The sequence below is a fragment of the Podarcis cretensis genome, assembly GCF_951804945.1.
Source record: "Podarcis cretensis genome assembly, chromosome: 2".
NCBI lineage: Eukaryota > Metazoa > Chordata > Lepidosauria > Squamata > Lacertidae > Podarcis > Podarcis cretensis.
In genome coordinates, this window is record NC_137171.1 from 93,429,970 (window position 1) to 93,456,923 (window position 26,954).

General features: G+C 43.4%; 1 protein-coding gene across 3 annotated transcripts in view; it reads left to right on the forward strand.

Annotated features, from left to right (window-relative positions):
• The first annotated feature begins 653 nt into the window (after nt 1–653).
• Nucleotides 654–26,954, forward strand: part of SUMF1 (sulfatase modifying factor 1) — a 71,300-nt gene continuing 44,999 nt past the window's right edge. For 2 of the 3 annotated variants that reach the window (XM_079963868.1, XM_079963869.1), the window contains exons 1-3: nt 654–918; nt 10,947–11,120; nt 12,849–12,923. In XM_079963868.1, the coding sequence (XP_079819994.1) occupies nt 691–918; nt 10,947–11,120; nt 12,849–12,923 (477 nt within the window). In that variant the 5' untranslated portion in view covers nt 654–690. The remainder of the gene's footprint in view (nt 919–10,946; nt 11,121–12,848; nt 12,924–26,954) is intronic. The other variant, XM_079963867.1, reaches the window with a different exon arrangement.

The window sequence follows — 26,954 nt, forward strand, 5'->3', positions numbered from 1 at the left end:
ATTCACAAGGCACAATACTCTGCTCTCAGCGATGCTGTCAAAAAGGGTCGTAAGAGAGGGAACAGATGAGATGCTCATAGATAACGTGGGCAGCGGGAACCAGTGGTTAATTACAAGGTCGCTTCACGCGTTCGTATTTAATGAGAAAAAGAGGGCAGCCTTTAAAGTGGCAAGGGCAATACTTAGCCAGATGCAACGGAAGACGGTCTCCTGCGCTTCTTCAAATTAACCTAGAACAAAATTCAGCAGGTGTTCAGCTTCTTTTACCTCTAGAGCCGTTTGCCGAATGCTTTAACCCAGCCTGCTACCTGCGCGCATGGGTATGATTTCAAAGTGCCAAGTGGAGCGAGAGAGAAGGCGAATACTGTAACATGGTCAGGAGGGAAATGCATAAGGAAGCGCGACTGCGAGAATGAAAGCAGGAAATGGGTTTAAGAAGGAATAGGTTTGCATTTCTTTGAGGAGCGGGGCTCGCGCTCCCAGCCCTTTCTTTTACTTTTCTCTTTCTCACCCCCGTCCCAATCATTTGCCGCGGGAGACGAAAACCACGGGGAGCCAGTTCCCTTGGAATCCGTGATTCCGAAGAAAGATGCTTAAAGTTTCAGAGGGAAGCCAGAGTAGGAGGAGGGAGAAAGAGACGCCGAGAGAAGTCAGCTGACCGCTTTGGCTTCACGTGACGTCCCAGTCAACATGGCTGCGCCCAGGCACAGGCCGCTTTGGTTCGCTCTCGCTTGCTGGGCTGTGTGGCTCCGCGCCGCCGTGTGCTTGGAGGGAGGCCAAGGCACTTGTGGCTGCAGCAGTGCCAACCGGGCGAGCGGCGAAGAAGCAGCCGCGAGGAAGTATTCCCTGGAGGCGAATGTCGCCCATCAGCCAAGAGGCGGGCCGGAAAGCCCGCAATCGAAAGAGGCGGGCAGGCAGGTAGGTGGGTCAAGCGAAAGCGGTCGAAGGATAGCTGTGGGGAGAAGAAGGGGGCGGTACAGATGGTGGCACCGCAGAGACCAGATTAGGAGCACGGCGAAGTTTGGTGAACTTGTTCCAGTGGACTCTGCGGATGGCATTTGATCCGAACCAATGGCTTCAAGCTATAAGAAAGGAGAGTACCACGGAACAACTTTCTGACTGTTCAGAAGACGTGGTGGGCTTCCTTGGTGACTGGATGGCCATCTGTCATGTATGATCTAACAGAGATCCCTACATTGCAGGAGGTTGGGCTACATGACCCAATCAGAGTCCTTTCCAACTCTACAATATGATCCTAATAGGACCTCAGGCAAGGTTACCCAGGAGGTATCCTTAAAAGTGCTGTGTGAACAAGTGTGGCTGTGTGCTTAAGTCTAAGGCATATTATAGCCTTCCTCTGTGTGTACCCTTGAGTACCCCCCGGAAAAAACCCACTGGCCTTTCTCAGCCTGGTGTCATCCAGATAATTAGGGCTACAATTTGCATCATCTCTTCCTGCCTGCCAGGCTGACTGAGGAGCTCTAGGGAAGTGGCTGGGCAAAGGCAAAATCACTCAGACCTGTGCCTAGAAAGCACGACGAGTGGAAAACCTCTTGGACCTATGCTCTCTAGGCATGGGGCAAACAGAAGCGTGGATAAGCCCTTATTGTGGAGGTAGCCATAGGTTTTCCTCTTCAGCTAACGTATCACATGAGAGCTGGGTTGATCAAAATACCATTTCACCAGCTACCTTTCTTTAGTTTGTTGTGAAGAGGCCACATTTTCTCATTAATAAAGTTAAGTATCTTTTTCTCCTGTGACAACACCCACACCCACAACATCTTGTGGACTTTTTGTTATTTCTATCAATAATATCACCATTCTATACCTCAGAAAGCAGAAATGGAATGATTTGTACAAGTTCTTTTTCGCAGCTCATGAGGATCCTAGGAGCTTGATTGCTTCACAGATTTGATCTGGTCTGGAATTTAGATTCTCCTGTTCTTTGTTGGGTATAGCCATGCCTGCCCAACTGCACTGGCTGTCAGTTAATTTCTGAGCCCAATTCAAAATGCTGTTTTTGACCTATAAAGCCTTAAATGGCTCAGGACTGCAATACCTCAAGGACTGCCACTCTCCAGATGAACCAACCAGAACCGGTGATCATCATCTGAGGCCCTTCTTTATGTGCCTTCTCCATAAGAGGTCCAAAGGGTGGAAATATAAAAATGGGCCTTTTCCTTCAGTGGCTCCCCACTTGTGCAATTCTCTCCCTCAGGGAGGCTTGTCTGGCACCTTCATTACATATCTTTAGGCACTAGGTGAAAACATTTCTCTTTAATCAGGCCTTATAATACTTACAATAATAGTAATAATGCCTAACAACTCATTGATTTGAAACAGGAGCACCATTAATGTGATGGCATTCAAAGATATCAGGCAAATCACTTTCTCAGCCCTCAATGGGTATTATTTATTTTATTAATTAATTAATTAATTAATTTATATACACTCTTCATCACATGATCTTGGGGAGGTTCACAGAATAAAATACAACATAAAAACACAAGTAAATAATTAAAGCAAAAACAATAAAATAATACTCCCCTTCCCACAGACACCTTTAAAAGGCTGTAGAATATTAATCAGTCCAAGGCCTGGCTGAAGAGGAACGTTTTCACCTGGAGCCTAAAATATATATAATGAAGGCGCCAGATAAACCTCCCTGAATAGAGCATTCCACAAACAGGGAGCCATTGCAGAAAAGGCCTGTTCTTGTGTTGCCATCCTCCAGACCTCATGTGGAGGAGGCACAGGAAGAAGGGCCTCATATGATGAATGCAGAGTCCAGGACTCTGAAACTGAGGTTTGCAAATGGGATTCCTTCATTCAGGCAGAACATGCGTGCAGTCCAGTGTTGGAATGCTCAGATCCTTAAAAATATGTTAGCCCACACATAAGATATGAAACTATCTTCAGATCTGCACACAGCTACCCTAGAGTTTGATGCTGTTGCTGTCTTGACCACTGAATTTTGAACTGTCTAGTAGAATAAAGGTCTGGTTGCATGGTACTAAGTGCAGCTTGATAAAGAGTCTATCCCAATGAAAAGATATATGATTGTGTTAATTTTAATGGGAAGACGTGGCATGACTGGGCGTGGGATGACCACTGTCAGTGCTAAATAGAACTCACTTCTGAGAATGCTTGTACAGTTCTGCCAGTCTTTTTTGGGTTGGTTGTAAGGTAATTAGATTTCCAGCTTTCTTTTAGGATTCTGGAAGGAGCATGGTAAATCTAAGGTTATTGGCATGATTGTATTTTGTGTGGGTATGATTTTAAGCAAGTTTCTAGAAGACCATATGATTGCAAAAGAAGTGAAATTGAATCCCAGGACTCGTTCACACAACATTGGCAAAGAAAGAGTCCTGACATTGATGTCTCCTCATGATGTCTGAACGTGGCATCTGGATAGGTGTGGTGCCCTAGCTTTTCCCAAGTCTCCATGGTTGAAGTCATTGAAGTGCTTCCTAAGACCACTAAATCAAGATAGGAAGCATACCTTTAAGTCAGTGGCTGTCCTATTCTTGGGGCTTCTGGCAATTTGAAGATACCATCTTACTTCTTACTATGTTATATAATCAGTCTTCTAGCCTGCAGCTGCTTTTTTGCATATAGTAGGTGTCTTTGGGAGGGTGTGTGCCAACTGCAGTATTGGCAGTGGGTAGTTATCTAGGAGCTGGTGGGCAATTTCTGCTAGAGGCAGAATGTATTACATAGCACACATGTACAATACGTTCATAAATTGCAGGGTTCACTCTGCATCTTATTTGCAGAGCCTTCAAATACTTAAAAGGCTTCCAGGAAGAAGAGGTATAAGTGCTTGCCTTATTACCTTACAATTGCTCTTCTTTGCATTACTGAGGAGAATACAATGCGCAGCAGTTCTGAATTTACTTAAGGAAGAGCAATTCAAGTGAAGAAACTTAAGTAGGGCTTTGGAATCTATTTCCTTAAAGGGTTTCAAGAACAGTTTGGTAGTGCTTCTTGAAGATGCTCCCCATCCCAATAATTGCTAAGGGTCTTGGCAGACCATGCAATGGTTTTTTTGCCAGTGGTGGCAATTGTAATGCACTATGCGAGATGCTATATGATTTTTAATAGTATTTTCTTGCTTCTTTTATTTCTTATTGTAAAGGTATTTTATTTTATTTATTATTGTAAAGGTAAAGGACCCCTGGACAGTAAAGTCCAGTTGAATTCGACTATGGGGTGTGGCACTCATCTCCGCTTTCAGGCTGAGGTAGCCAGTGTTTGTCCGCAGACAGCTTTTCTGGGTCATGGTGCACAGAACACCAGAACATCGTATTGAGTGTCACAGTGCACAGAAACGCTGTTTACTTTCCTGCCGCAGCAGTACCTATTAATCTACTTGCAATGGTTTGCTTTCGAATGCTAGGTTAGCAGGAGCTGGGACAAGGCAATGGGAGCTCACCCTGTCGCATGGATTCGAACTACTCACCTTATGATTGGCAAGCCCAAGAGGCTCGGTGGTTTAGACCACAGCGCCACCCGCGTCCCGGTATATTTATATACCTTTATATTTTATTGTATTACAGTTTGAATTCCGTGAACATTTAATATGGTTTATGTGCCACCTCCCATCTTTAACCAGAAATCCACAGACAAGCTGTGGACGAGCTGAATGAAGTTTGTGGACCATTGGTGGACCACAGCTTAGGGCCCCCGGTATAGGGCAAAGGCCTTCTTCCTACTACCTATCAGGTCATTTCCAATGTCATGCTTCTGTAAAATCAATAGAACTAATTTGAAGCAACTGCAAAGTTACTAGCTTGAAAGACCTTATAAACCACACTGTGGTCTGGTTTAAGTGGTTTGCAAATTATCTTCAGGAAAGATGGCATGGAATTGTGCAGTCAGTGTTTCTAGTGGTTAATTTTAGTGGTAAGCAAAATAAAACCCGGGCACTCCATGAACCTTCTAGATTTTGTTATCTTCTGTATCCGAGATTTTAGGACAGCTCATACTCATGTGCTGTCCTAATATCTCGGATACAGATAGTGGGGTGTGTTTCTGAATGTACTGAAAACTTTTTTCAAATTGAAGTACAGAGTTGACACAGTGAAAAGACACTTGATCAGCAAACCAGCAATCTCAGGTTGTCAGCAAAAGCCCAGCTGCTGCCTTTGCTCTGCTGAAGGAGCAAGCGCCTGTTCTGGCAGGGTTCTGGTGCAGAATGGAGGACTGTTTTGGGTGATGCGATACAGAATGTTGCGTATGCCTGCCAATGCCTTTTGCTGAATAGGAATTGGATCTGCAAAGCTACTGGTAGATGGATCTTGTGTGCTGCTGGAGTTATCAGAATCGGGGGGTTGATGCCATGCAAGAGGATGAATTGTGTAATTGGGCAGTATATTTGATGCTTAGCTCAGCTCTGCCAATTCTGTCCTGATTAATTTGAGCGGCTTTGTGGCAAGCACTTTACAAGCATGCCCCTTCATGTCATTACTCTTTCTTTTGTTGCACAGCAGCATTTTGATAAATGCTTCCCAGAACTGCACACAACCTCTCATACTGAACTTGCAGTCTCAGTTGTTGGTTGTTCCATAATTCTAAGTTACAGCAATAAGTGCTAGTGGTCCAGGACTGCAGGAGCAGCCAGTCTTCATCTCTCAACGTTTTATCGTTCATTGTCTGGAAATAACTAGAGCAGAACTGATGGCCGGGAATCTCTCTCTGGTCTTCCTTTTCCCAATAGAGTATGGTGAGTACAGCTATCTTTGCTGCTGTTCCTGGGACCTGGAAGTTTTCATATTCTGAGTAGGTGACGCCAGAAACTTCTATAAATGGCGAAGCTAAGGAGCTGGGGCCACTCATACCACCCCATATACAGTGGTACCTCGGGTTAAGTACTTAATTCATTCTAGAGGTCCGTTCTTAACCTGAAACCGTTCTTAACCTGAAGCACTACTTTAGCTAATGGGGCCTCCTGCTGCCGCCGCACCGCCAGAGCACAATTTCTGTTCTCATCCTGAAGCAAAGTTCTAACCTGAGGCACTATTTCTGGGTTAGCGGAGTCTGTAACCTGAAGCGTATGTAACCTGAGGTACTACTGTAGCTGCAGCAAGTGCAGGCGGCTTTGCCACCACATATTTGCTTAGGGGAGGAATGGGGAACCTGTAGCCCTCCGGAGGATGTTGGACCGCAACTCCCATGAAGCCCAGTTGACATGGCCAATAGCTAGGGATGATGGGAGTTGTAGTCCCTGGTTTAGGGAAATATGTAGCTGATTCCTTATTAAAGACGCAACAAAGTACACAAGTATACTTCATAATAATACTCAAGGGTGTTTTTATGTTACATAATACTGGATAGAAGCAACATTTTAAGTCAGTGTGGTGCTGTGATCAGAGTGTTTTGTTTATTCATATATTGCATTTCTATCCTGCTTTTCCTCTAAGGAGCTTGAGGCAGCGTACATGGTTTTGTCCATCCTCTTCTCCTCAAGTTTTATCCTTGTGAAAAACTCTGTGAAGATAGTACTTGGTCCAGGGTCACTTTGTGAGATACATTGCGTTGGCTCCCCATGTTGTGTCTTGGTTGTGGGAGACGCAGGTTCAAATCTCCTCGTGGCTTTTTACTGTGTGACTTAGACAAGTCACTGTCTATTGGATTACCCTATTTTTAAAGGAGTACACTATGAGGTGAATGGAGGGTGAACTGCAAAGCACTGTTGTGTCTTTGAGCTACCATTATTTATCTCGCTAACCTTTCCTTGTGACTTTAGAACAACTTTGGCTTGAGCAAAAGCAATTTTCCATTTGCAAAGAGCTTTGCAAACTCAGCACATTGTGGCATTGTGCCAGGAGGATATTAATTAATTGGATGTCTCAACTCCTAAAACTCATTTTTACTGAGGAAAATACGATTTGTGAACATAATCCTCCCCTACACCCCCCATTTGTACATTACATATTTGCATGTTGGCTAATACATTGAGCACAACTATCGTTTGTTTGATAGGAAAACAAATAAAAGTCAGAGGCTATAAAATAAAAAGCGATCTTTCCGTTCATTTCAGCTCTTTCAGACATTGGCAGCAAACCTTCGAATGCCAAGGACAACCTAAAAGGAAAATAATTTCACCATTAAGAAGTTTAAAGACTCCAAGTTCTTCTGTGAAAGGCTAATATATGAAACTGCATGCTTGCATGTTTTGCTTTTGTGCTGATAACACTTCCAGTTTTTTATCCTGTGTCGTGGAATGTGTCTGAAATTTTGAACTGGAGCTTATTCTAGTAACTTATCTTTGTGGTATGGTTGCTGTTCCCTCATATTTGGCTTTCATGATTGCTCTCCTCAGGCACCCTCCTCACATTTATTTATTTATTCACTCACTCACTCACTCACTCACTCACTCACAGGGCAGTTTACAGTATAAATCACATGTTCAACCTACAGTCAGTTTGGAGACAAGCTTGCAGAGCTCTGACCATTCCTCATGTTGGAGGTTGAATTTCTGAAGCGAGAAAACATGTGCACTCAAGGAACTTCCCTGCAAAATTTAGAAACTTGGTCTTCCAACTTATTTATTTAATCAATTTGTATACTGTCTTCCAAGAAAGAAAGAAAAAACCATTCCCAAACTGTGCTTGCCCCAGCTGTTGTGTTTTACATGCAGGTAGAATATCTTAAGTGTGCTAATTCATTAGTAACACTTGTAGGTCTATATCATGTGTCATCCAAATTTTTGTTGATGTTTAGTTTGTGGTTTATCCTGTCAGAATGAAAGGTGGTATATAAATTCTTACGATAAATAAATAAATATTGTTGGCACTGCCCCTGCACCGGAAGCTTTTATAAAAGAAACTTCTCTTTCTACGCCTGCTAAAAATTGGACTCTTGTATGGTTTTCCAGCCTCAGAATGATTGGTGGCTGCCTTGGAAATGGCTGAATGGCATGCCGATAAATTGGCATCCTGCAGTCATTCATTCCCAAGTATCCGTCCCCTTTACAATTCTCATAAAATTCATTTATTTATAAAAAAGTATTTATATACCACTGTGTCATAAAAATATATCACAGCAGTTTACAACAGTATAAAACCCTACAGTGAAAAACATGAAAAGTTAAAAACAAGTTAAAATGGGGAAAAAAAAAACCAAAAACAAATCAGTAAGCCATTGTGGGGGATTACTCATAATCACCTGCATAGGCCTGCTGGAATAGAAAAATTTTCAGCAGGCATTCAACAGTTGACACTTGTTGTTGTAATGACATAAGGCTGGGGAGGGGAGGGATGATTAGTGAAATGTCCAGAATGCATCTCTAATAATTTATATAGATATATATTCACATGTTAACACTAAGACAGGGTCAATTTTGTGATGTTGTTAGATCATAGTTCTCATTATACCTGATCATTGGCTTTGCTGGGAACGATGATGATGATGATGATGATTATTTATACCCCACCCATCTGGCTGGGTTTCCCCAGCCACTCTGGATAGTTCCCAACAGAATATTAATAATAATAAAGTGATACAACACCAAACATTAAAAACTTCCCTAAACAGGGCTGCCTTCAGATGCCTTTTAAAAGTCAGATAGTTGTTTATGTCCTTGACGTCTGATGAGAGGGCGTTCCACAGATGGGTGCCACTACCTAGAAGGCTCTCTGCCTGGTTCCCTGTAACCTTACTTCTCGCAGGGAGATAACCGCCAGAAGGTGCTTGATGCTGGACCTCAGTGTCCAGGCTAAATGATGGGGTGGAGATGCTCCTTCAGGTATACTGGAGTCAAACAACAGTGAGGCGACGCATTGGCTACCCCTGCTCTGGCCCGTAAAGTGTGTTATTGCACCACGCTGTTCAGAAGCTGTGAACAGCGTTTCTGCTCTGCACGAGCAAGTAAACAAACCATAAGCAGTTTATCTCAGTGTAATGTCTGAATCCAGGGCCCGTGGTCTATTCCATCCTTAACAAGCTGCAACCATGGATTCAACAGCAAGCCATGATTTCAGGCCGCCCAGCGATCATATTTCATTGGAGCAAAACAAAACCTGGTCTGAGGTTCAGCTGTCGTACTATGCTTCATGGCTAGTTGACCCACTCATGTGATGGCAGAAGCAAAATGGGTATGTGTGCTACACAAGCAGCTGATCTTACCTGCCCCCCCTCACCTGACATCACTATAGTGCCAGATGTGTGACAGGTGGATGACATTTGGGGACCTGGCAAACCAAGGGAGAGAGGCCAGGTGGGCCATATCTGGCCTGCAAGCAGATCCCTCACCCCTCTATATAACATAAACAAGTTTGAATTCTGCTGGAGACTGAAAACCAACATTGATGTTAAATAGCAATACAAATTGGACTCCCTTGGGATATTGTCGACACGCCTTTCTTGGAGGTTTTTAAGCAGAGGTTGGTTGGCCATTTGTTATGGATTCTTTAGTAGAAATTCTTGCCTTGCAAGGGTTTGGACTAGGTGACTCTCGGGGTCCCTTCCAGCTCTACAGTCCTGTGATTCTTTGAAATGAAGAGCATGCACCTTAAGAGCTATATTTCCTTTACAGCTAAGGTTGAAAATAATCCACGCAGGTACATAATTAAAGGTATGCTGAAATTTAGCTTCAAGGACAATATTGAGAGGCTGTTGTTTTTGTTTTAGTTTTAAACTGTGCATTGACGGGCGAGAATCTGCCTGCATACGTCATTGTGGGAACGATTCAGTCGCTGAAGCATAAAAGAAGGGTTTTTGTTCTTCTGCCTTTAATTTTTGAAATGCTCCTGTTCTTGTGTGTGCTCCAGAGATAACCGAGGGGTGAGCTATTAATCTGTGATTTCTGAGCCAACTTGGAACAGCTACCTTAGCAGTAGTGAGTCAGCAAGAAATGGGAAGATAGGCAGAGCTGCAGTTCATACCTTCGTCATAGTCTTGCATTTTATTTAGATCAAAAGAAACTCGCACACACAAATAATTGCACCCCGCCAAGCAATAAACCAAGGAAGACAGAACACAGAACTCCTCAGCTGATGGGTTCTGTTGATGATGATCACAAGGCATTTAGGCAACTGCTGTGCTTGAGAGATGCAGGAGGTATTGCTAATATTAAATCCAGCCCAAGCTTAGGAAATAAACAGAATTCTGTTGAAAGCATGTGTGTCTCTTTTTCTTTAGGGAACTTCCCAGTTCTGGGTGCGCTGCTAACTTTCGTGCCCATTTTGTATTTGGCTTGATTATAAAGAAATCTAATGGAGCTAAATCTCTGTGCTGGGAAATGTTCTACCTGTTGGATTTTTGCCTGCTAGGTGGTTGTGTCCAGGCACGGGAGGGATAAAGAAAGAAATAGAAAATAAAAAGATGATCCAGTCTTAGAGCACAACAGTTTGGAGGTTTATTTAAAAATAGACTGCAGTTTTTGTTCACTGACAGTCTTCTTGCTTGAGACTTACAATAAACCAAATATATTAGTGCTGTTTTGAACGGTCCGGTCTACCATCTTGATTCAAGATGGCATCCAAATGTTATTCAGAAATAGACTTTCTGCCTCCCTGCAGTCAGGATAGTCTGTATTATTTTGTCTTCATTTGTTCTTCAAACTTCATCTCAGTCTTCTTTGAAGCACATCTTTATATATACCCCCATTGTCATTTACCTCTTTTGCATTCAGTGTCTACTGATTCCCCATCCCTCTGTTTTGCCTGTGTAATACAGTAAAGCTTCAGATATCCCCACTATCAACAACCTGAAGCTCCCCCAGCCCCTTTAAGTAACTTAAATCCATTGATTTCAATGGGTCTACTGTGAGAAGCACTAACATTGACGATTACCCAATATGACCTCAGTGTAAAGTTGTTGGTCAGTGGCACGCCGGTGACCATACAAGTACAGCAATTGCTTCTTTCCACATCCAGCATGGAAGGAAAATGAGGAGCTTTGCTGATATGTACTTTCCTGAAACAGCCTTCTTCATTTTGCAGATGGCCTCTATTCCAGCCGGAGTTTTCACGATGGGAACTGATGAGCCTGCTATACAACAAGATGGAGAGTCACCCGCCAGGAGAGTCCACATTGACCATTTCTTCATGGATCGCTATGAAGTCAGCAATGCAGAATTTGAGAAGTTTGTGAATGCCACTGGCTACCTCACAGAGGTAGGGAACAGAAATGTTTGGGGGGCTTTTTCACAGCAACGTTGCAGGAAAACAGTAACTTACAAAGCGATCATATGTGATGGATTAAGATAAAATAAAATAAATAATATAATACAGGCGACTTCCCACTTAAGACGGGGTTACGTTCCGGGCCCCTGTGCACATAAGCAAAATGTGTGGAAATGGGGAGCCTCATCAGAGCAGGGAACTAGGGCAATTTAAGAGGCATCAGAAATAACTTTTTCTTGTATACTGTACCTTTGCCTCCCGATCACCAGAAAGGGCAGGGAACAGCCCTTCTGATCCTGCTGCAATACAGTTTCCTGCCCAACAGCTGTTGAGCAGGGTAGCGCTGCAGCAGTGAGAGGTCCCGTGCGCCATTTTGGGAGCCCATAGGTTCTTTTTAAAAAGCCTTTCAAATACTTATTTCTGGACTTTTGGCTCACTGACGTTCTTTTCAGGCTCTGAGGAGAGACTCCTCATGAGCCTTAAGGACTTTCCAGCTCTTTCTCGCCATTTCCAGGATTGCTTGCTTGACTGATTTTCTGGCGCCACAAGTATACGTGATAGCTGCTGACTTCTGGTCCTGCCCTGAGAAGATGCACTCTACTTAATAATAATTTAAAATGTTTTTGCATAGTGAACCATTTTCCATGGATTTGCTGGTCTTCAAATCCCACCTTAATGACAAGTTCATTAGATGCTTCTGATCAGGCTGCTTTCTTTCAGCTTCTCCCTTACTGAATAATATCTCTGATATGAGCATGATTGTATCCCTCAAGTTTCATTTCAGCTTTTAAAAATAAACTTCTAAATAATAATAATAATTGAATCTGAAATATTATAAAATAGTATTCCCAATCAATGGAAGTAGAAATGTTTGCTGCAGCTGCCATCTGCTCTTCTAATCAGAACCAACAGTAGTTGTTTATTATTTTTATTATTTATTATTACTACTATTATTTCCTATTATTTCTATACTGACCTTCATTTAAGGATCACAGGGTAGTTTACAACAGAAAAACACAAAAATGCATACCATAGTAATAAATAAAAACAATACCCTCCCTCCACACAGTTTAAAAGGCCATAGATTGTTTAATTAGCCAAAGGCCTAAGAGAAGAGGAATGTTTTTGCCTGGTACAAAAGTGCCAGGGCCAAGCCTCCCTGGGGAGCGTGTTCTAGGAGCAGGAAGCCACCGCAGAAAAGGCCCGTTCTCATGTTGCCAGCCTTCAGACCTCTTGTGGAGGAGACATACAAAGAAGGGCCTCAGAAGATGATCTCGGGGTCCGAGTCACTTTATATATTAACAATGGCTTTAGGAAGTTCCTGGGTGTATCAGTGCCAACTTCTGTGGTGTTAAGCTCCCTTCTTTTGGCTGAGATGGATTTAAAGGGAGGTTTAGACCACAGTTTAGTTCACTGGGTAGGGTTTATTTCGTAGTCTATGAGGGAGAAAAATAGCTTTAGGAACGATCATGACCTTGAGCAGAGCAATCTTGTCATTTCCCTGTGAGTCTGCCGCATGGCGTATTACTTCCTTTAACAACAAAATCTGAATTGCTGTTAGGGAGGATTAAGTAAAGGCCATTGTGCGCTTAATTGTCTGATTTGATGCTTTCTTCTTTTGGCATTTTGGAAATGAAAACACTGGTGCTGCAAGCATGCAAATCCAATTGACTTAGAGTTGCCTCTTCTTCTCTCCCCCTCCCCCTTTCTTCTTCTCAGGCAGAAAGATTTGGAGATTCCTTTGTATTTGAAGGTGTGTTGAGTGAACAAGTGAAGACTGGAATTCATCAAGCTGTGAGTCACATACCTTCCTAGCTATTGTGTTTTGGCCTGATAATTCAAGGCTGTGAACATTTTATAGTAATAATACTAATAAGTCTGTTGTAATCAAAGTATGTGGGGACCTGCAAAGATGTGTTAGATTTCAATACAGGAAACACTATTATAATTATTTTTAAGGATTATTAGTTCATGTTAATTTTGTCCATTGTATTCCTCAGACTCCTTGGGAGAAGAGCAAATACAGGTACAAAGGAATAAGTATATCAGAAGTAAATGAGGTTGTGGCTGGGTTTTCTCTCCTTTCTAGCTCAGCCTACACTCGAGTAGGACCCTGGCAGAGATATATGCCCAACTGGCACGTTCTCTCCCTCCTGGTCGATTGTTCGGGAGCTTCAAAAGCTTTCTTCAGCCCGAACATCACAGCGACTGATGCCAACAGACACCGGCACACTTAGGGATCCGCAGAGTTTGCGCATCATGCGTAACAGACCTCAGCAACTCAGCATTTTGGCTAATCTACTTTATTTACATATAAACATGCACAGAGCACTGCAACATGGCTCCCTCTTTCTCTAGCATCAGACAGCAAAAATAAAACAAAACAAAGGACAATAGTCCCACTTCACGGAACACAGTAACACAAACATCCTGTCTCTGTCACTTCCCACTCTGTGGAGTCAAAACGTATACCATCATGTGATAGACAACAATCCCATGACTGCAATCATGGAGCAGGAATTCTAACAGTGGCTGGGTTTTCTCTCCTTTCTAGGGGTTGATGCAGTGACCCATGCAAACAGAGCTGTGCCTTTCCTTGTAAGCAGTAATATGAGTCATAGAATTGTAGAGTTGGAAGGGATTCCAAGGGTCATCTAGTCCAACCACCTGTGATGTTATTGTTGTCATCTCTGTCCATCTGGCTTTCACAGGCTCTGAAGATGCCTGCAAATTAGTTGGTTGACACCTACAAGGTGCTTTTGGAGAGCTCCTAGAAAGGAAATGTAGCTCAGTGGTAGAGCATCAGCTTTGTGTGCAAAATTATTGATCATTTTACTCATAGAAATTACTCAAAGTGATCTACAAACACAATAGAAATACTGAAACCAATAAGAAAAGACACAATGAATAATAACTTTTATAAAAAGAAAACCAGCTATATAAATGAGGCCTAAAAGAGGCTACAAATACTTAAAAACACTTAAAGTTAAGGGCCAAAAACCCAGTAAAAAAGATTTTTTTTTGGCTTGGTGCTGGGGAGAACATTCCAGAAGTAAGGAGCTGCCATTGACAGGGCACTTTTTTTTGTAGCCAGCTTCCAGACCTCCCATGAAGGAGGCTTATGGAAAAGGGCCTCAGATGACGATTGCAGGATCCGGATCTGTTCATGTGGGGAAAGATGGCTCTTGGTATCCTGAGCTGCACAATACTGTAGCAGTCGGTGTGGTGGAGCCACCCTCCTGACAACAGCATCGCTGCAGCTTACGTAGACTGTCCTGGGGCAGTGGTGAAGTTGGGGTTGCATTGGACCGACTCTACTGAAGTGTTCATGCCGCCTCCATGCTGTTGCTGTCTCTTCCCAACACTGTCTGGGTAATCCACAGCGACATCAGTGAACCCAGCTGTTGCTACCATTAGGAAGCCAACTTCCAATCATAGAATCATAGAGTTGGAAGGGACCCAGAGGGTCAGCTTAGTCCAACCCCCTGCAGTGCAGGAATCTCAACACATGGCCCCTCCCCTATCCAGTTTGAAACTATACCAGACACTGCTTATCTTTGCAAATGCACTAGCAGTGTTGCTGCACCGCTAGATAGCCCATGCTAGATAGCACATCCCTATAGGCCAGCATCTACAAACATGTGATGTGGGAATGGGCTGTGATACTGAAAACTAAGAGTGGCTTTCAACTAAATTGTTGCAAGGAATAGAACTAAAAAATAAAAAGTAGAGGACCCCTGACAGTTATGTCCAGTCGCGAACTACTCTGGGGTTGCGGCGCTCATCTCGCTTTACAGGCTGAGGGAGCTGGCATTTGTCCACAGACAGCTTTCCAGGTCCTGTGGCCAGCATGACTAAGCCGCTTCTGGCGAAACCAGAGCAGTGCAAGGAAATGCCGTTTACCTTCCCACTGGAGTGGTACCTATTTATCTACTTGCACTTTGAGGTGCTTTCGAACTGCTAGGTTGGCAGGAGCAGGGACCGAGCAACGGGAGCTAACCCCGTCACGGGGATTCAAACCGCCAACCTTCCAATTGGCAAGCCCTAGACTCAGTGGTTTAGACCACAGCACTATCCGTGTCCCGAGGAATAGAACTAGTGTGATGCAATTTCCCCCCTCTCTTTCCCCAACCCCATGTGAAGCCACTGCTGCCCACAAATCACCTCCAGAGGGTTGTAGGAACTCCCAGAACAGATTTTTTTTTTTTGGGGGGGGGGAGATTGCTCCGTTGCACAAGGAGAATCCCTGCACTGGTGAATGAGCTGTTTAATGCTACCACCTTGGTTGTGGACTGCCTTTCACTGGAGGTTTTTAAACAGAGGTTGGATGGCCATCCACCTGTCATTCTTTAGCTGTGATTCCTGCATTACAGGGGGTTGGACTAGATGGCCCTTGGGGTCCCTTCCAGCTCTACATTTCTATGAATAAAACCCTAAAATTCAAGTGGCGGTGGTTATACCTGTATAACAAAAACAAAACCTTGGAAGGTGACTTGAAGGCTTACAGAGCAGATAAGCTGTTCAGAGTCAGGATAAGTGCCTTGCAGTGCTATACAGTGTTTTCCCTCTGTTTTGCTTCTGCTTTTCACCTGAGAAATACAGTTTGCCGAGAGGGGTAAGAACACATTAATTTTCCCTTAAACACATGTAGGGGGCCTCTTGTGGGCTTTCAGTTGCATTTTGGCTGGCTGTTCGGGGAGAGCGCCAGGTGACTTAGTGTTTTTGTACCTTAATCAGTTTAGCTTTCGCAGAAGTGATTCATCTTACCATGCTCCCACTGTGCTCTCAAAGGAAAATATTATGCATTGGATAAATAATAGCACACACTGGAGCACATTGTGTGCAGAGCTTCTAGGTGCAATTAGACCTCGCCGGGTTTATTCTTTGTCGCTGAAGAAAGTGGAAGCTGTGAAGAAAAGGGGAGAGAGGAAACTTAACAAATCTGTTAAGCCACAGTTTAAGAAACCAACGGAGTGTTGACTCTGACCCGATACGTGTGGCAAAACAAAACTCCCTCACCTCCCTCAACTCTTTGGGGAAATGGGCCCTTCTTCTGCTGTTGACGAACTTTGAGGTGATGTGCTTGCTGCTTGTAGGGCAAGATAGATGGCCTATTTTAATTTCAGCTAGAAGGATCTTGTTCAGCAGCCTCCATGGTTTTTTGTTGTTGTTTTTTTTGCATCCTTTGAAGATGAAGGATTCTGATAAATGCTGAGTGGCAAAGGATTCTGCGATTGCCAGACTCTGCTTCTGTTCATGGGATGGAGGGTAATTGGGCAAGTCTGACAGACATATGGTAAAGCTGGGAAGTGTGTGTTCCAGGAATGCTTAGTTTTAAGTGTCAAGCTCTGGTTTTCAGAAGCCTGAAGAGGCGTCACTGCTTCCAAATGGGGCACTGGAGCTTAAATCTGTTGGGAGTTCAAGCTCAGTTATTTCCCAACACCCCTGGCCATTGGTCATGCTTGCTGAGGCTGATGGGAGTTGTAGTTCAGCAACCTCGGGCAGGTCAAAGGGTCCCTACGCCTGACTCTCAGCATCACACAGGCACATAATAGGGGAGGGCTGCATAGACTCAAGGTTATGGATTTGTATCTAGAGCACCATTTTAGTTTTTCAAAATGGCATGGCCTGTTGAACCCAAAACTGATTATTACTACAAAGGCCAGCACTTCAAGGCCTGCTGTTTTGTACTGGCTGGGCAGGGGTGATAGTGACATTTGCCTTTTGACAACAAAATGATCCCCTCAAAGACAGGCAGGGAATGCATGTCTCTCTAAAAATATTTGCCCTGCCATATTGTTTTCCCCCTTAAGGAACTGTCAATTTTGGCAGGGAAGTATAAATGCTGTAATTAATGCCACCCCCCCCCCAGCATTTGTTTGCATGCCTAAAAAACAAACACATGTGAAATACCAGCACCAAACCTTGCAATAAACATTGGGAGATTGTCCATCTCTCCCTTAGGGAGCTATTCAGGAAACAACCATTTTAATATTCTCTTTGCTAATCTGTGCCTCCACATTTTACTGTACTACCCTGAGTCAAATGGCAGAGTGCCTTTTTTTTTTTTTTTTAAAGCAGCTATTCTGTATGTCACGGTCCTTGGCCTAACTCAACAAGCATTGTCCCTGATGCTTGCAATTGGAAGTGAGTTGGAACTGGCTCATGGCCCAAAGTGTTAAAACGCTGTTGCTTCTTTCCAGCGATTTCCCCTATTTGGTTAGAGTAACTTTTAGAGGACTGTCCTTTGCCTTGTTTTTCAATATGTATTATTAGGACATCCTGGCATGCAGAACATCATCTGGGTAGGCATGGAAAAATGATATTATTCTGATGACTTTGGCCAGCAGCCTAGTGATGCAGGGACTTGCTTTTCTTGTGGTTTGGCATTCTTAACCTGTTATTTAACAGTTCACCCCAAAGTGTTTCCCTTTTCAAGTATGTAGGCTGGAATGGAGAATACAAAAGCAACATCTGGAGGAATATTTGCTGCTTGTTGTCTTTTTCTTTTTAAATATCCTTACATTTAAAGCATTAAATGCAATGCAGTTTTGTTGCTAATTTTCTAAACTTCGAGCACTCAGTTGTATGTAATTTAATACTGCGCGTGCACCCCCCCCCTCCCTTGGGTATAAATTGGATGGTGCTGGCAAGGCCAGGGCTGAGGAATTCACACAATTGACATTCAGGCTTTATGATCACAGTCATTGACACCATCTAAGGAGCTAACAAGGGTCATACCTAAAAATATTGATTTGCACAGGTGTTAGGAAAGGCAAGTCAACTTTGCATCAGGTTCCCAGTCCAAGGATGCAAAGTTGGATCCAAAAAGCAGGCAGGATTAATTCGTTTGGCACTGGATAATCAGTGGAAAAATTGCAGAGCACAAGAATACAGACCAATAAGGATCAAAGGGAGGATAGTTTGACATGTTTGTTTTTATTCTTCTAAGTAGGTGGTTACGACAGCAGTTTATCAAAACTTTATAAAATGTGGCCCCCTTAGATCTTCTGATCTTTACTCTAGCCTAGAAACCTGCCTGCCATATCCCCTGGGCTGCTGCTTCCCTACATGCTGGGTTTTTGTATACACTTCTCCATGATGGCTTTTGCATGGCCTTTTTTTATGCTGCTTGTCCTGCACTACTTCCAAACCAACTCAGCACCAACCCATTGTATGGTGTCATTGTATGTCTTTGCATGGGAAGTCCTGTTGCGCAGAAGAAGACCTACCACTGGGAAGATGAACTAGTTGCATATCAACCAATAACGGGACATGGGATAATATGTGTCTGGTTTCTCCATTGCTGTATTTGAACTAGAGGTCTGGGGAGCATGTGTGTATTGGTTTGTGTGACTGTAACTTTTTCGTCTTTACCTTTTTTTTTTGATGGACAATGTTCTATAAAATCTCTTGGAAATATCTCATCCGCATAGGTTAGCGCAACCTGAGGAGGCCCTCTTTTCTTTTTGTCTTAAGCAACTCTTCCCTCTTGGTATTATTTGCGTTGCGGTATCTCTGTATGGTCGGTGGCTGCTGTTTTCAAATTTAACGCAATTCTGTTGCTATGGAGGCAGAACGTTGAACAGAAGTAGGTCAATTCAGTACAGGGTCTGATGTGCTTGGGAAGCAGAGAAGCTTAGCTGGAGAGAAATGTGGATCAGGTGAGCACCAAAGGTGTCTTGCCTTGTGGACAGTCTGTTTGGAAGAGCACATGTACCTGTATTTAAGCTCATATCTTTCTGATCGGGGCTGTCAAATACGCTGAAGTGGACAGGGATTGTGCCGTGAGACAGGTGGTCTGATTGTCTTGTTTACTTTGCGTGGGTAGAAAAATAAATCAGGCCTGAAATCCTAAGAAGACTTGTTGTTGCCTTAGTTGACAGAGGTGGGGTTGAGCAATGGGAATTGTGCAGGCTGTCTCTGTTCCGGCTTCTGGAAGAGGAAAACTGAAAATAAAATGGCTGCCACATCGGTTGTTGCCCACAAAGTGACAGGGAAGCTTTGTCGGGTATGTGGGATGATGATAATGTGCAAGCTGATCCCATTTACTTTGGGGTCAGAGACAGAATTGAGGTTGGCAGTGAAAAGGACAGGCAGGTACTTATTGAGGTGTCATCTTACAGATGAGACTTGGATAATTGTATTGCCTGTTGCAGAACCTGTTCCTGAGTAGAGAAAATGCTATGCTTGTCACTTCACAGGAAATGAAGACACACTCTTCGGGAGCAAAGGGTGGAAGCCCGAGGATGAGATGAAATATGGTGTGAACTGGTATCTGCTGACTAAAGGAGCTTCTACCTTCCTCTCCCTGGCCCCCCCAGCATGCTTCCTAAATTTTCTCCATAGTGTTAGAGGACAAGCGGGCAGACATGAGTGGAGGTTGCCCTGAGTCAGTGATGCTAAAACCAGCTGGGTAGTGCTCATGGCAACAGTTTCTCCCCATGCCCACACCATTTTTAGTACATTAAAAAAAACCCACCATATTATTGCCCAGAAGGATGGATGCTTTCCCACTGTACTAAAGAAGCTTAATGCTGAACACACAACACCAGCAAAGCTACCTGTCTCCCTCCCCAGTAATTTCCCTATCAATTTAGATTCCTTTCCCATTCTTTTTTTCTTTGAAAGCTGGGCACCCCACCACCTTTCATGGGTAAACATCTTGGGATGTTCCTTCGTCTGAGAGAATTCTGGTCTTCTATCCTTTCTCTTCCCTGCTCCTACTAGGAGGCTGACAGCTGCATTGTACAACATGTACAGTTTGGGCATTGCTACCCTAAGGTTACACTGCAGTGTCTTATCTTCCAGCTAATGAGGAGGCGAACAGTGGTGTGTTCTGACAAGCTGGATTTCTGACACATGCAGCGAGGGTGGGAAATATTTTTCAACTCACAAACCCATCTGGGCAACCCATCTAGGGCCAAATGCTGGTTGTGGGTAGAGCCAGAGGCAAAAGCAAGCAGAGCAATACATGTGAATTTTACCTTTTCCGTAGTAGGCTAGTTTCTACCCACACTCATGCAGCCTTCTCTATCCTCCAGAGCAAGAGGCATTGTCAGAGTTCATGGGTGCATTCCATCCAGGCTCAAGGAGGCTCCAACAGAGGGCCAGTGAGAGGTGTGGCTGGGGAGTCCCAAGAGCCTGGAGGGCTGTGTTTGAGCCTTGGGCCTGGGGTTCCCCATCCCTCGCCTAGAGCTACCGTCTGGCCTATGGACTCACTATTTCGGGAAGATACCAGAACCAGGCAGTCTTTCCCCCTAGATTGTGGGGCTCCCAACCATTATAACCTCTGTTTTATCCAGCTTTGGTTTGCTCATCTTCAGTCGCTCCACAACAGCCTGCACTAATTCAGAACCAACGCTGCTGCTCTTGAATTTGAAGATAATGAAACTGTAAGCAGATAACACTGAATATATTTAAAGCCTATTCAGTGCACTTTTAAAGCTCATGACTCCCCCCCCCCCACTCTCCAGCAAAACAATTTTGGGAACCATAGTTCATTAAGGGTGCTGTAAATAGTAATTTGGGGGGGGGGCACAATTCTTGGTTTGCTCCAAGTGTGTGGTTAATGATAAACTTCAAATGGAGCAGGGGGGAAGGCCCTCTCAACCACTGGATCTAGGGAGTGGTTTTCTTAGCAGCAGTGGCTAGCTCTGCAGCTTGGGAAGAAAACACCTCTTTGTATGAAAGAGGTTGATTTGATATAATTAGCCATAAGACAAGCCCTGCTGGATCAGACCAAAAGCCTTTTTAAGCCTCTCTTCTTGTTTCCTGCAGCAGCCAACCAGATGCCTTTAGGAAGCCCACAAGCAAACATGTGGTTTCACTGTCTTCTCCATGCACTGTTTCTGTGTCCATTGATATCAGCAACCAAAAACTGAGTCATATAATTTCCAGGGTCACTTCTGGTTTGCTTCAACTGCAAAATCTAAGTTTGGATCCCTTGTGAGTGGTTTTTTTTTTTAATACACAAAAATTGCCAAAACATGTCACATTAATCAAAAGTCCAGCTTTCATTCTTCTTTTTGTCGATTGTGCTACTTCTGATAGGTAACATTCAATACAATAAATTTCGTGAGAGAATAGAATTCACTTCAATTTAGTTAATTGAGCTTTTGGGAAATAACTAAAGTTAAGGCACTAAAGTTTCCTAACAAACAGGACAAACAGAATGTCCACATTCGTTTTCTTTTATTAAAAAGTGGCATTTTAATGGATTGTTTTCTACTGTTAGGCACATCCAGCATTAGAGTATAGGACCTCATTTTATTGGCTTTATTTTCTGTAAATTGTCTTTGGTTTTGATGTCAAAGTGAAAAGACTTAAGAAGCTGTTTGGCTATTATCTCCGCACTCTACCCTGGGTGTGCTTCAGGCTCATGCATTTACCAACATGTATGAATCTTATATTGAATCAGAACAAATGCATGAACTGAGAAAGCCTACATTTCTTTGATAAACTAAAAAGGTTTGATATCCATTCTTGAGAGATACCGCAGTTTAGACAGTCACTTCTGCAAGGGAGTGCATGGGTGGGTGGGTGGGGAGTGTGTGTGTGTGTGTGTGTGTGTGTGTGTTTGCGCGCGCGCATGCCTAATTCCTGATGCATAAGATGGCAGTTTTGGGTGGGAGGGAGAAGAATGCTCAATCCTTAAATGCACTTCCCTTGGATTTCCAAACATTAGCTGCTAAGTATTACATGGGTGCTATTGTGAGTTAAAGGGTGGTAAACAAAGCAACGATGTCTCTTTAAATGGACATTTTCCTCTTCAAATCTGGAACCATTTCCAGTTTTAGAACACACAGTCTTGCCAACCTAAGGGAATTAGAAGTATTTTCATGATTTTGTAAATAACCAGTCTGTAAACAGCTTCAAAACAAATGTACCCCAGCGATGTTCCATAATTCTTTTAATGCAACAACATGACAGTTTTGCATTAGTAAGAATCGAAATTATCAAAGTAAACAGGTTAGCAATGGTACAATAAAGGGACCAAAACGTTTTGTTTTTTGTAATTTATAAGCCCTACCTCTGGCAGAGTAAAGCTTGAACATGCAGCTATGGCAAGTATCCCAAGACCTGTAGGGAAAAAATAGATTTACTATTGATGATTTATATGACATATTTTAAGTTAGCAAAGCGCTATGGAATGTTCTTGCAGGGTTTTTTGCCCCATGTTTTCCCAAGAACTTTGGCTACTACCATACTTATTTTGTAGGTGGACAACAGAGTAAAAGGATCCACTCCCTCTCCAGCCAACATTGCATTGGCAGCAAACCCAGTTTTGCTGCCAATCACCTGCCTCCCTGACTGTAGGAGACTGGTGTTTGTAGACATGTTTTGCTGCATGCACACTTTTACACCAAAGATGTATTAATTCACACATGAAAAGGTCCATACTTTGGTGGCCTCAGCACCGAGGCCAATAGCTCAGTTGCTAGAGCAACATGACTCCTTCATTAAGCTTTTAGGTGCCGTCTCCTCAGCTGTAGGCTCCAGCCTGTGGGTTTCTCATTCTTGCAGCTGTTGGGAGCAAGCTGCAGTCCTGATTCTAACTGAAAGAGCAGGAACTCTCCTTGTACAGGACGATGGAACTTTTTTATCAGATTAAGTATTGTGTTGCACAAGCAACAGTCTCTCCATTAGTACATTCCACCATCACAAACGTTTCATTGAGAGGAAAGAGGTTTTGAGACCTTTCGCAGTAAGCAAAGGCTGTGTGGAACCTGGCCCACAAAAGAATTAAAGATCTTGTTGTAAGACATAGCCTGGGTTGTTTGAGTGCAGATTAAAGTGTGCTTTGTTATAAGCTCGATATACGCACACTTCTGTCAGCCACAGCCAGCTTGCCCAATGGGGAGGAATGATGGGAATTGGCTGGGCATAACGTTTGGAGGGTGCCACATTGGCTTAGGTGTTTAGGGAATATGCCTCTATTTTCATAGAAGAATCATAGAAGAGTAGAGTTGGAAGGAATCCTGGGGGTCATCTAGTCCAACCTCCTACAATACAGGAATCTCAATTAAGGTAAAGGTGAAGGACCCCTGGACGGTTAAGTCCCGTCAAAGGCGACTATGGGTTGCAGCGCTTGTCTCGCTTTTCAGGCCAAGGGAGTCAGCATTTGTCCACAGACAAATGTGGCCAGCGTGACTGAACCACTTCTGATGCAACGGGAAACTGTGACGGAAGCCAGAGTGCACAGAAACACAATTTAGCTTCCCACCACAGTAGTACCTATTTATCTACTTGCACTGGTGTGCTTTCAAACTGCTAGGTTGGCAGGAGCTGGCACAGAGCAACCAGAGCTCACCACCACCACATGGATCTGAACTGCCGACTTTCCGATCAGCAAGCCCAAGAGGCTCAGTGGTTTTAGACCACAGCACCACCTGCATCCCTAGGAATCTCAGTTATAGCATCCATGACAGATGTTATTGTAAGTTGTTTTAAACTGAGTTTAATATTGCATTTTATTGTTGTAGCCCATGCCGGGACACTATGACAATGGGTGGGAAGTAAATAAATGGATACGTAATCACACAAACACGCCACTGTCTACCCATCATCCCTATTTGGGTGCACTTCTTTTTCCTGGAAGGAGTTTCAAACCCTAAATGAGATTTGGGAGTGGGGTAGACATTGAGGAAACAAATTGTGATTTTTCTCCCTCCCCTACCCCACTCCACAATTCCCTCTACCCCAAGTGTGTATTGCATTTGGCTTTGAATTCAAGTATTTGGTATGCAGCTGCCAGCTTTAGGCATTATGTAACTTCAGAAAATAAACTGCCTTTACGGAAAAGTGAGATTGCTATGTTTCAACATTTTAAAGGAAGCTTGGCCATGACCTGATGACTTGGCAAGGCTAATAATGCCTTGTCGACAGAACACAGATTTCTTTGCGAGCGCAGTGATGGAGCTAATCTATGGTCATGATGGTGTGGGTTTTGTAAACTGATCACACGCACAAGAATGCAAAACGATTGATTGGAGGTTTCTGCCTGTGAAATACATCACACCATATCTCTGCATTTGCAGTTATGCAAGCATTTCCCTCCGAGATCTTGAGCCTGTGCTTGTTAATGGTTCAGGACTCGGTCACAATCATATGCCAAGACCCGAACAGAGGCAGGGTTTAATTTGAGCCAGGGCAAAGTAGCAGGACCTGTTTCAGTGCCAAGTTTCAGCTGTGGCACATGAAGGAGTAAGAGAATGCAACTGAGTATGGATAAGTTCCTTTGTCTCACCACTCAGTAGTCACACCCAGTCTCTGAAAATCTGGGGTAAAGAGAGAAGACCACTAAATCAGAAAGCAGGACCCTGAGGTAGACCAGAACCCTCCTCTATACCTCGGTATCTACCCTTACTTTCCTTTCGAACTTGGTACCCTGAACCCAAGTGGAGAATCCAAAGCACACGTCAAAACTTATTGCAACCCCATAGCATCTCTGCAAAGCACCATCTGTGCTCCAGTTTCCCTATTAATGCCCTATCACAGAATCCCACAGGTGAATTCCATCGTATGCCTTTCCTCCCAAATCTGGGACCTTGTTCTTTGTGTTTCCCAACTTCTTTTGTAGTCTTCCATCTACTTCTTTCAAAATTGATGCGCCACTTCTGCCACTGTGCTATCACCATGTTGCTGTCTGATGCTCCCACTGTTGTTAAAACAGGTCGATCATAAATGCAGGCTCCACTTGGGTCAGAGTGGGTCTGTTGGAAGGCTCTGTTGTAACTGCACATTGATGTCGGTTTTTCCTGGGAAGGTTGTTTCACTGCTAAATCTTGAGAAAGAGCCCAGCTTGGTGGTCTGATTCTCACTTTGGGTATGAGAGATCTTCAGGGCAGGTGTGGTTCTCCAGAGGCTGCATATCAAAAGTGGGTGTAGCCAAAGTATACTTATGTGAATGCTGTCTTCCAAAGGTTTCCAATTACAGTGGTACCTCGGGTTATATATGCTTCAGGTTACATACGCTTCAGGTTACAGACTCCGCTAACCCAGAAATAGTGCTTCAGGTTAAGAACTTTGCTTCAGGATGAGAACAGAAATTGTGCTTTGATGGCGCGGCGGCAGCAGGAGGCCTCATTAGCTAAAGTGGTGCTTCAGGTTAAGAACAGTTTCAGGTTAAGTACGGACCCCTGGAACGAATTAAGTACTTAACCTGAGGTACCACTGTATTTTAAATAATGTCTTTATCATTCCTTCATTATTAAATATTTCTATCATGTATTCATTATTAAACAGAGGTCCGTCCGTCCCCCCCCCCCCCCCCCATTTTTTAAAATGACAAATTTTGAATGGGGTTTGGGAGTGTCACAAAAAATTTTTTTGGGTCATAGAATCCCAGTAGGGGACCTGCAGAAGCAGTAAGTTTTCTAAAAAAAATTAAAAACATAATGGCACGTGGTGGGAGACTTGAAGGCCACAAAACCTGGTTTGGCCTCACAGTATCACATCCCCAGATGTTGGACTACAACTTCCATCATCCCTAGCTAGCAGGACCAGAGTCAGGGATGATGGGAGTTGTAGTCCAGCACCTGGGGGCCCATGGTTGAGAAAGGCTGCTATATTTTTATTTATTTATTTATTTATTTATTTGACATTGAGGGGACCAGGCACAAAGTTTGGGGGTTGGGGGGGGGACAGATATAGCCTGTGAGACATGCGTTAACTACCCCTGCTTTAGAGCCATTGTTAGTCAGCACTAGACTACACAGCCCAATGCTCTTAAGTTTATATAAGGCCAGGGTGGGAAACCTGGGGCCCTTCAGATGTTCTCAGATTCCAACTCCCATCAGCCCTTTCTAGAATAGCCAGTGCTCATGGATGTTAGGAGCTGGAGTCTGACAACACCTGAAGGGCCACAGCTTCCCACCCCTGCCTTAAATGACATCATTCCTGACCCTACAAGACATCATCATATAAACCTATAGGGCCAAGATTTTTTTTTTTTTTAAATGATATTTATTAAGTTTCACAAAATATAACAAACTTCAAAACAACAGACAACAGACATCAGAAATACAAACGATATCAAAAAACATAGAAACAAAAAAACATACAGAAAATTCAACATAATAGTAAAAGAAGCATTAAAAGACAACTCTGGTTCATTCTAATGGTCTTCAAAACCTTATTTTCCTTGCTTCCTCCCGCCTTCCCTTCTTGTATTCCACTTTAAAAGTTTTTTTCAGCAAGCTCATTCAAATTCGTTTTATCCTTTATCTTTCCCTTTGTACACTTCCTTATCCTAATCACTGGATCCCCATCATTTCATTTACACTGCCCTTAGCACTCATAAATTTTACAATGATTTTGTAGATAAACTTTGAACTTCTTCCAGTCTTCTTCCACCAACTCTTCTCCTTGATCTCGGATTCTGCCGGTCATTTCTGCCAGTTCCATATAGTCTATTACTTGTATCTGCCATTCTTCCAAGGTGGGTAGATCCTGTGTCTTCCAGTGTTTTGCGATGAGTATTCTTGCTGCTGCAGTAGCATACATAAAAAAAGTTCTATCCTTCTTTGGCACCAATTGGCCGACCATGCCCAGGAGAAAGGCCTCTGGTTTCTTTAGGAAAGTGTATTTAAATATCTTTTTCATTTCATTATAAATCATCTCCCAGAAAGCCTTAATCCTTGGGCACGTCCACCAAAGGTGAAAAAATGTACCTTCAACCTCTTTACACTTCCAACATTTATTATCGGGCAAATGATAGATTTTTGCAAGCTTGACTGGGGTCATGTACCACCTATACATCATTTTCATAATATTCTCTCTTAAGGCATTACATGCCGTAAATTTCAAACCGGTGGTCCACAA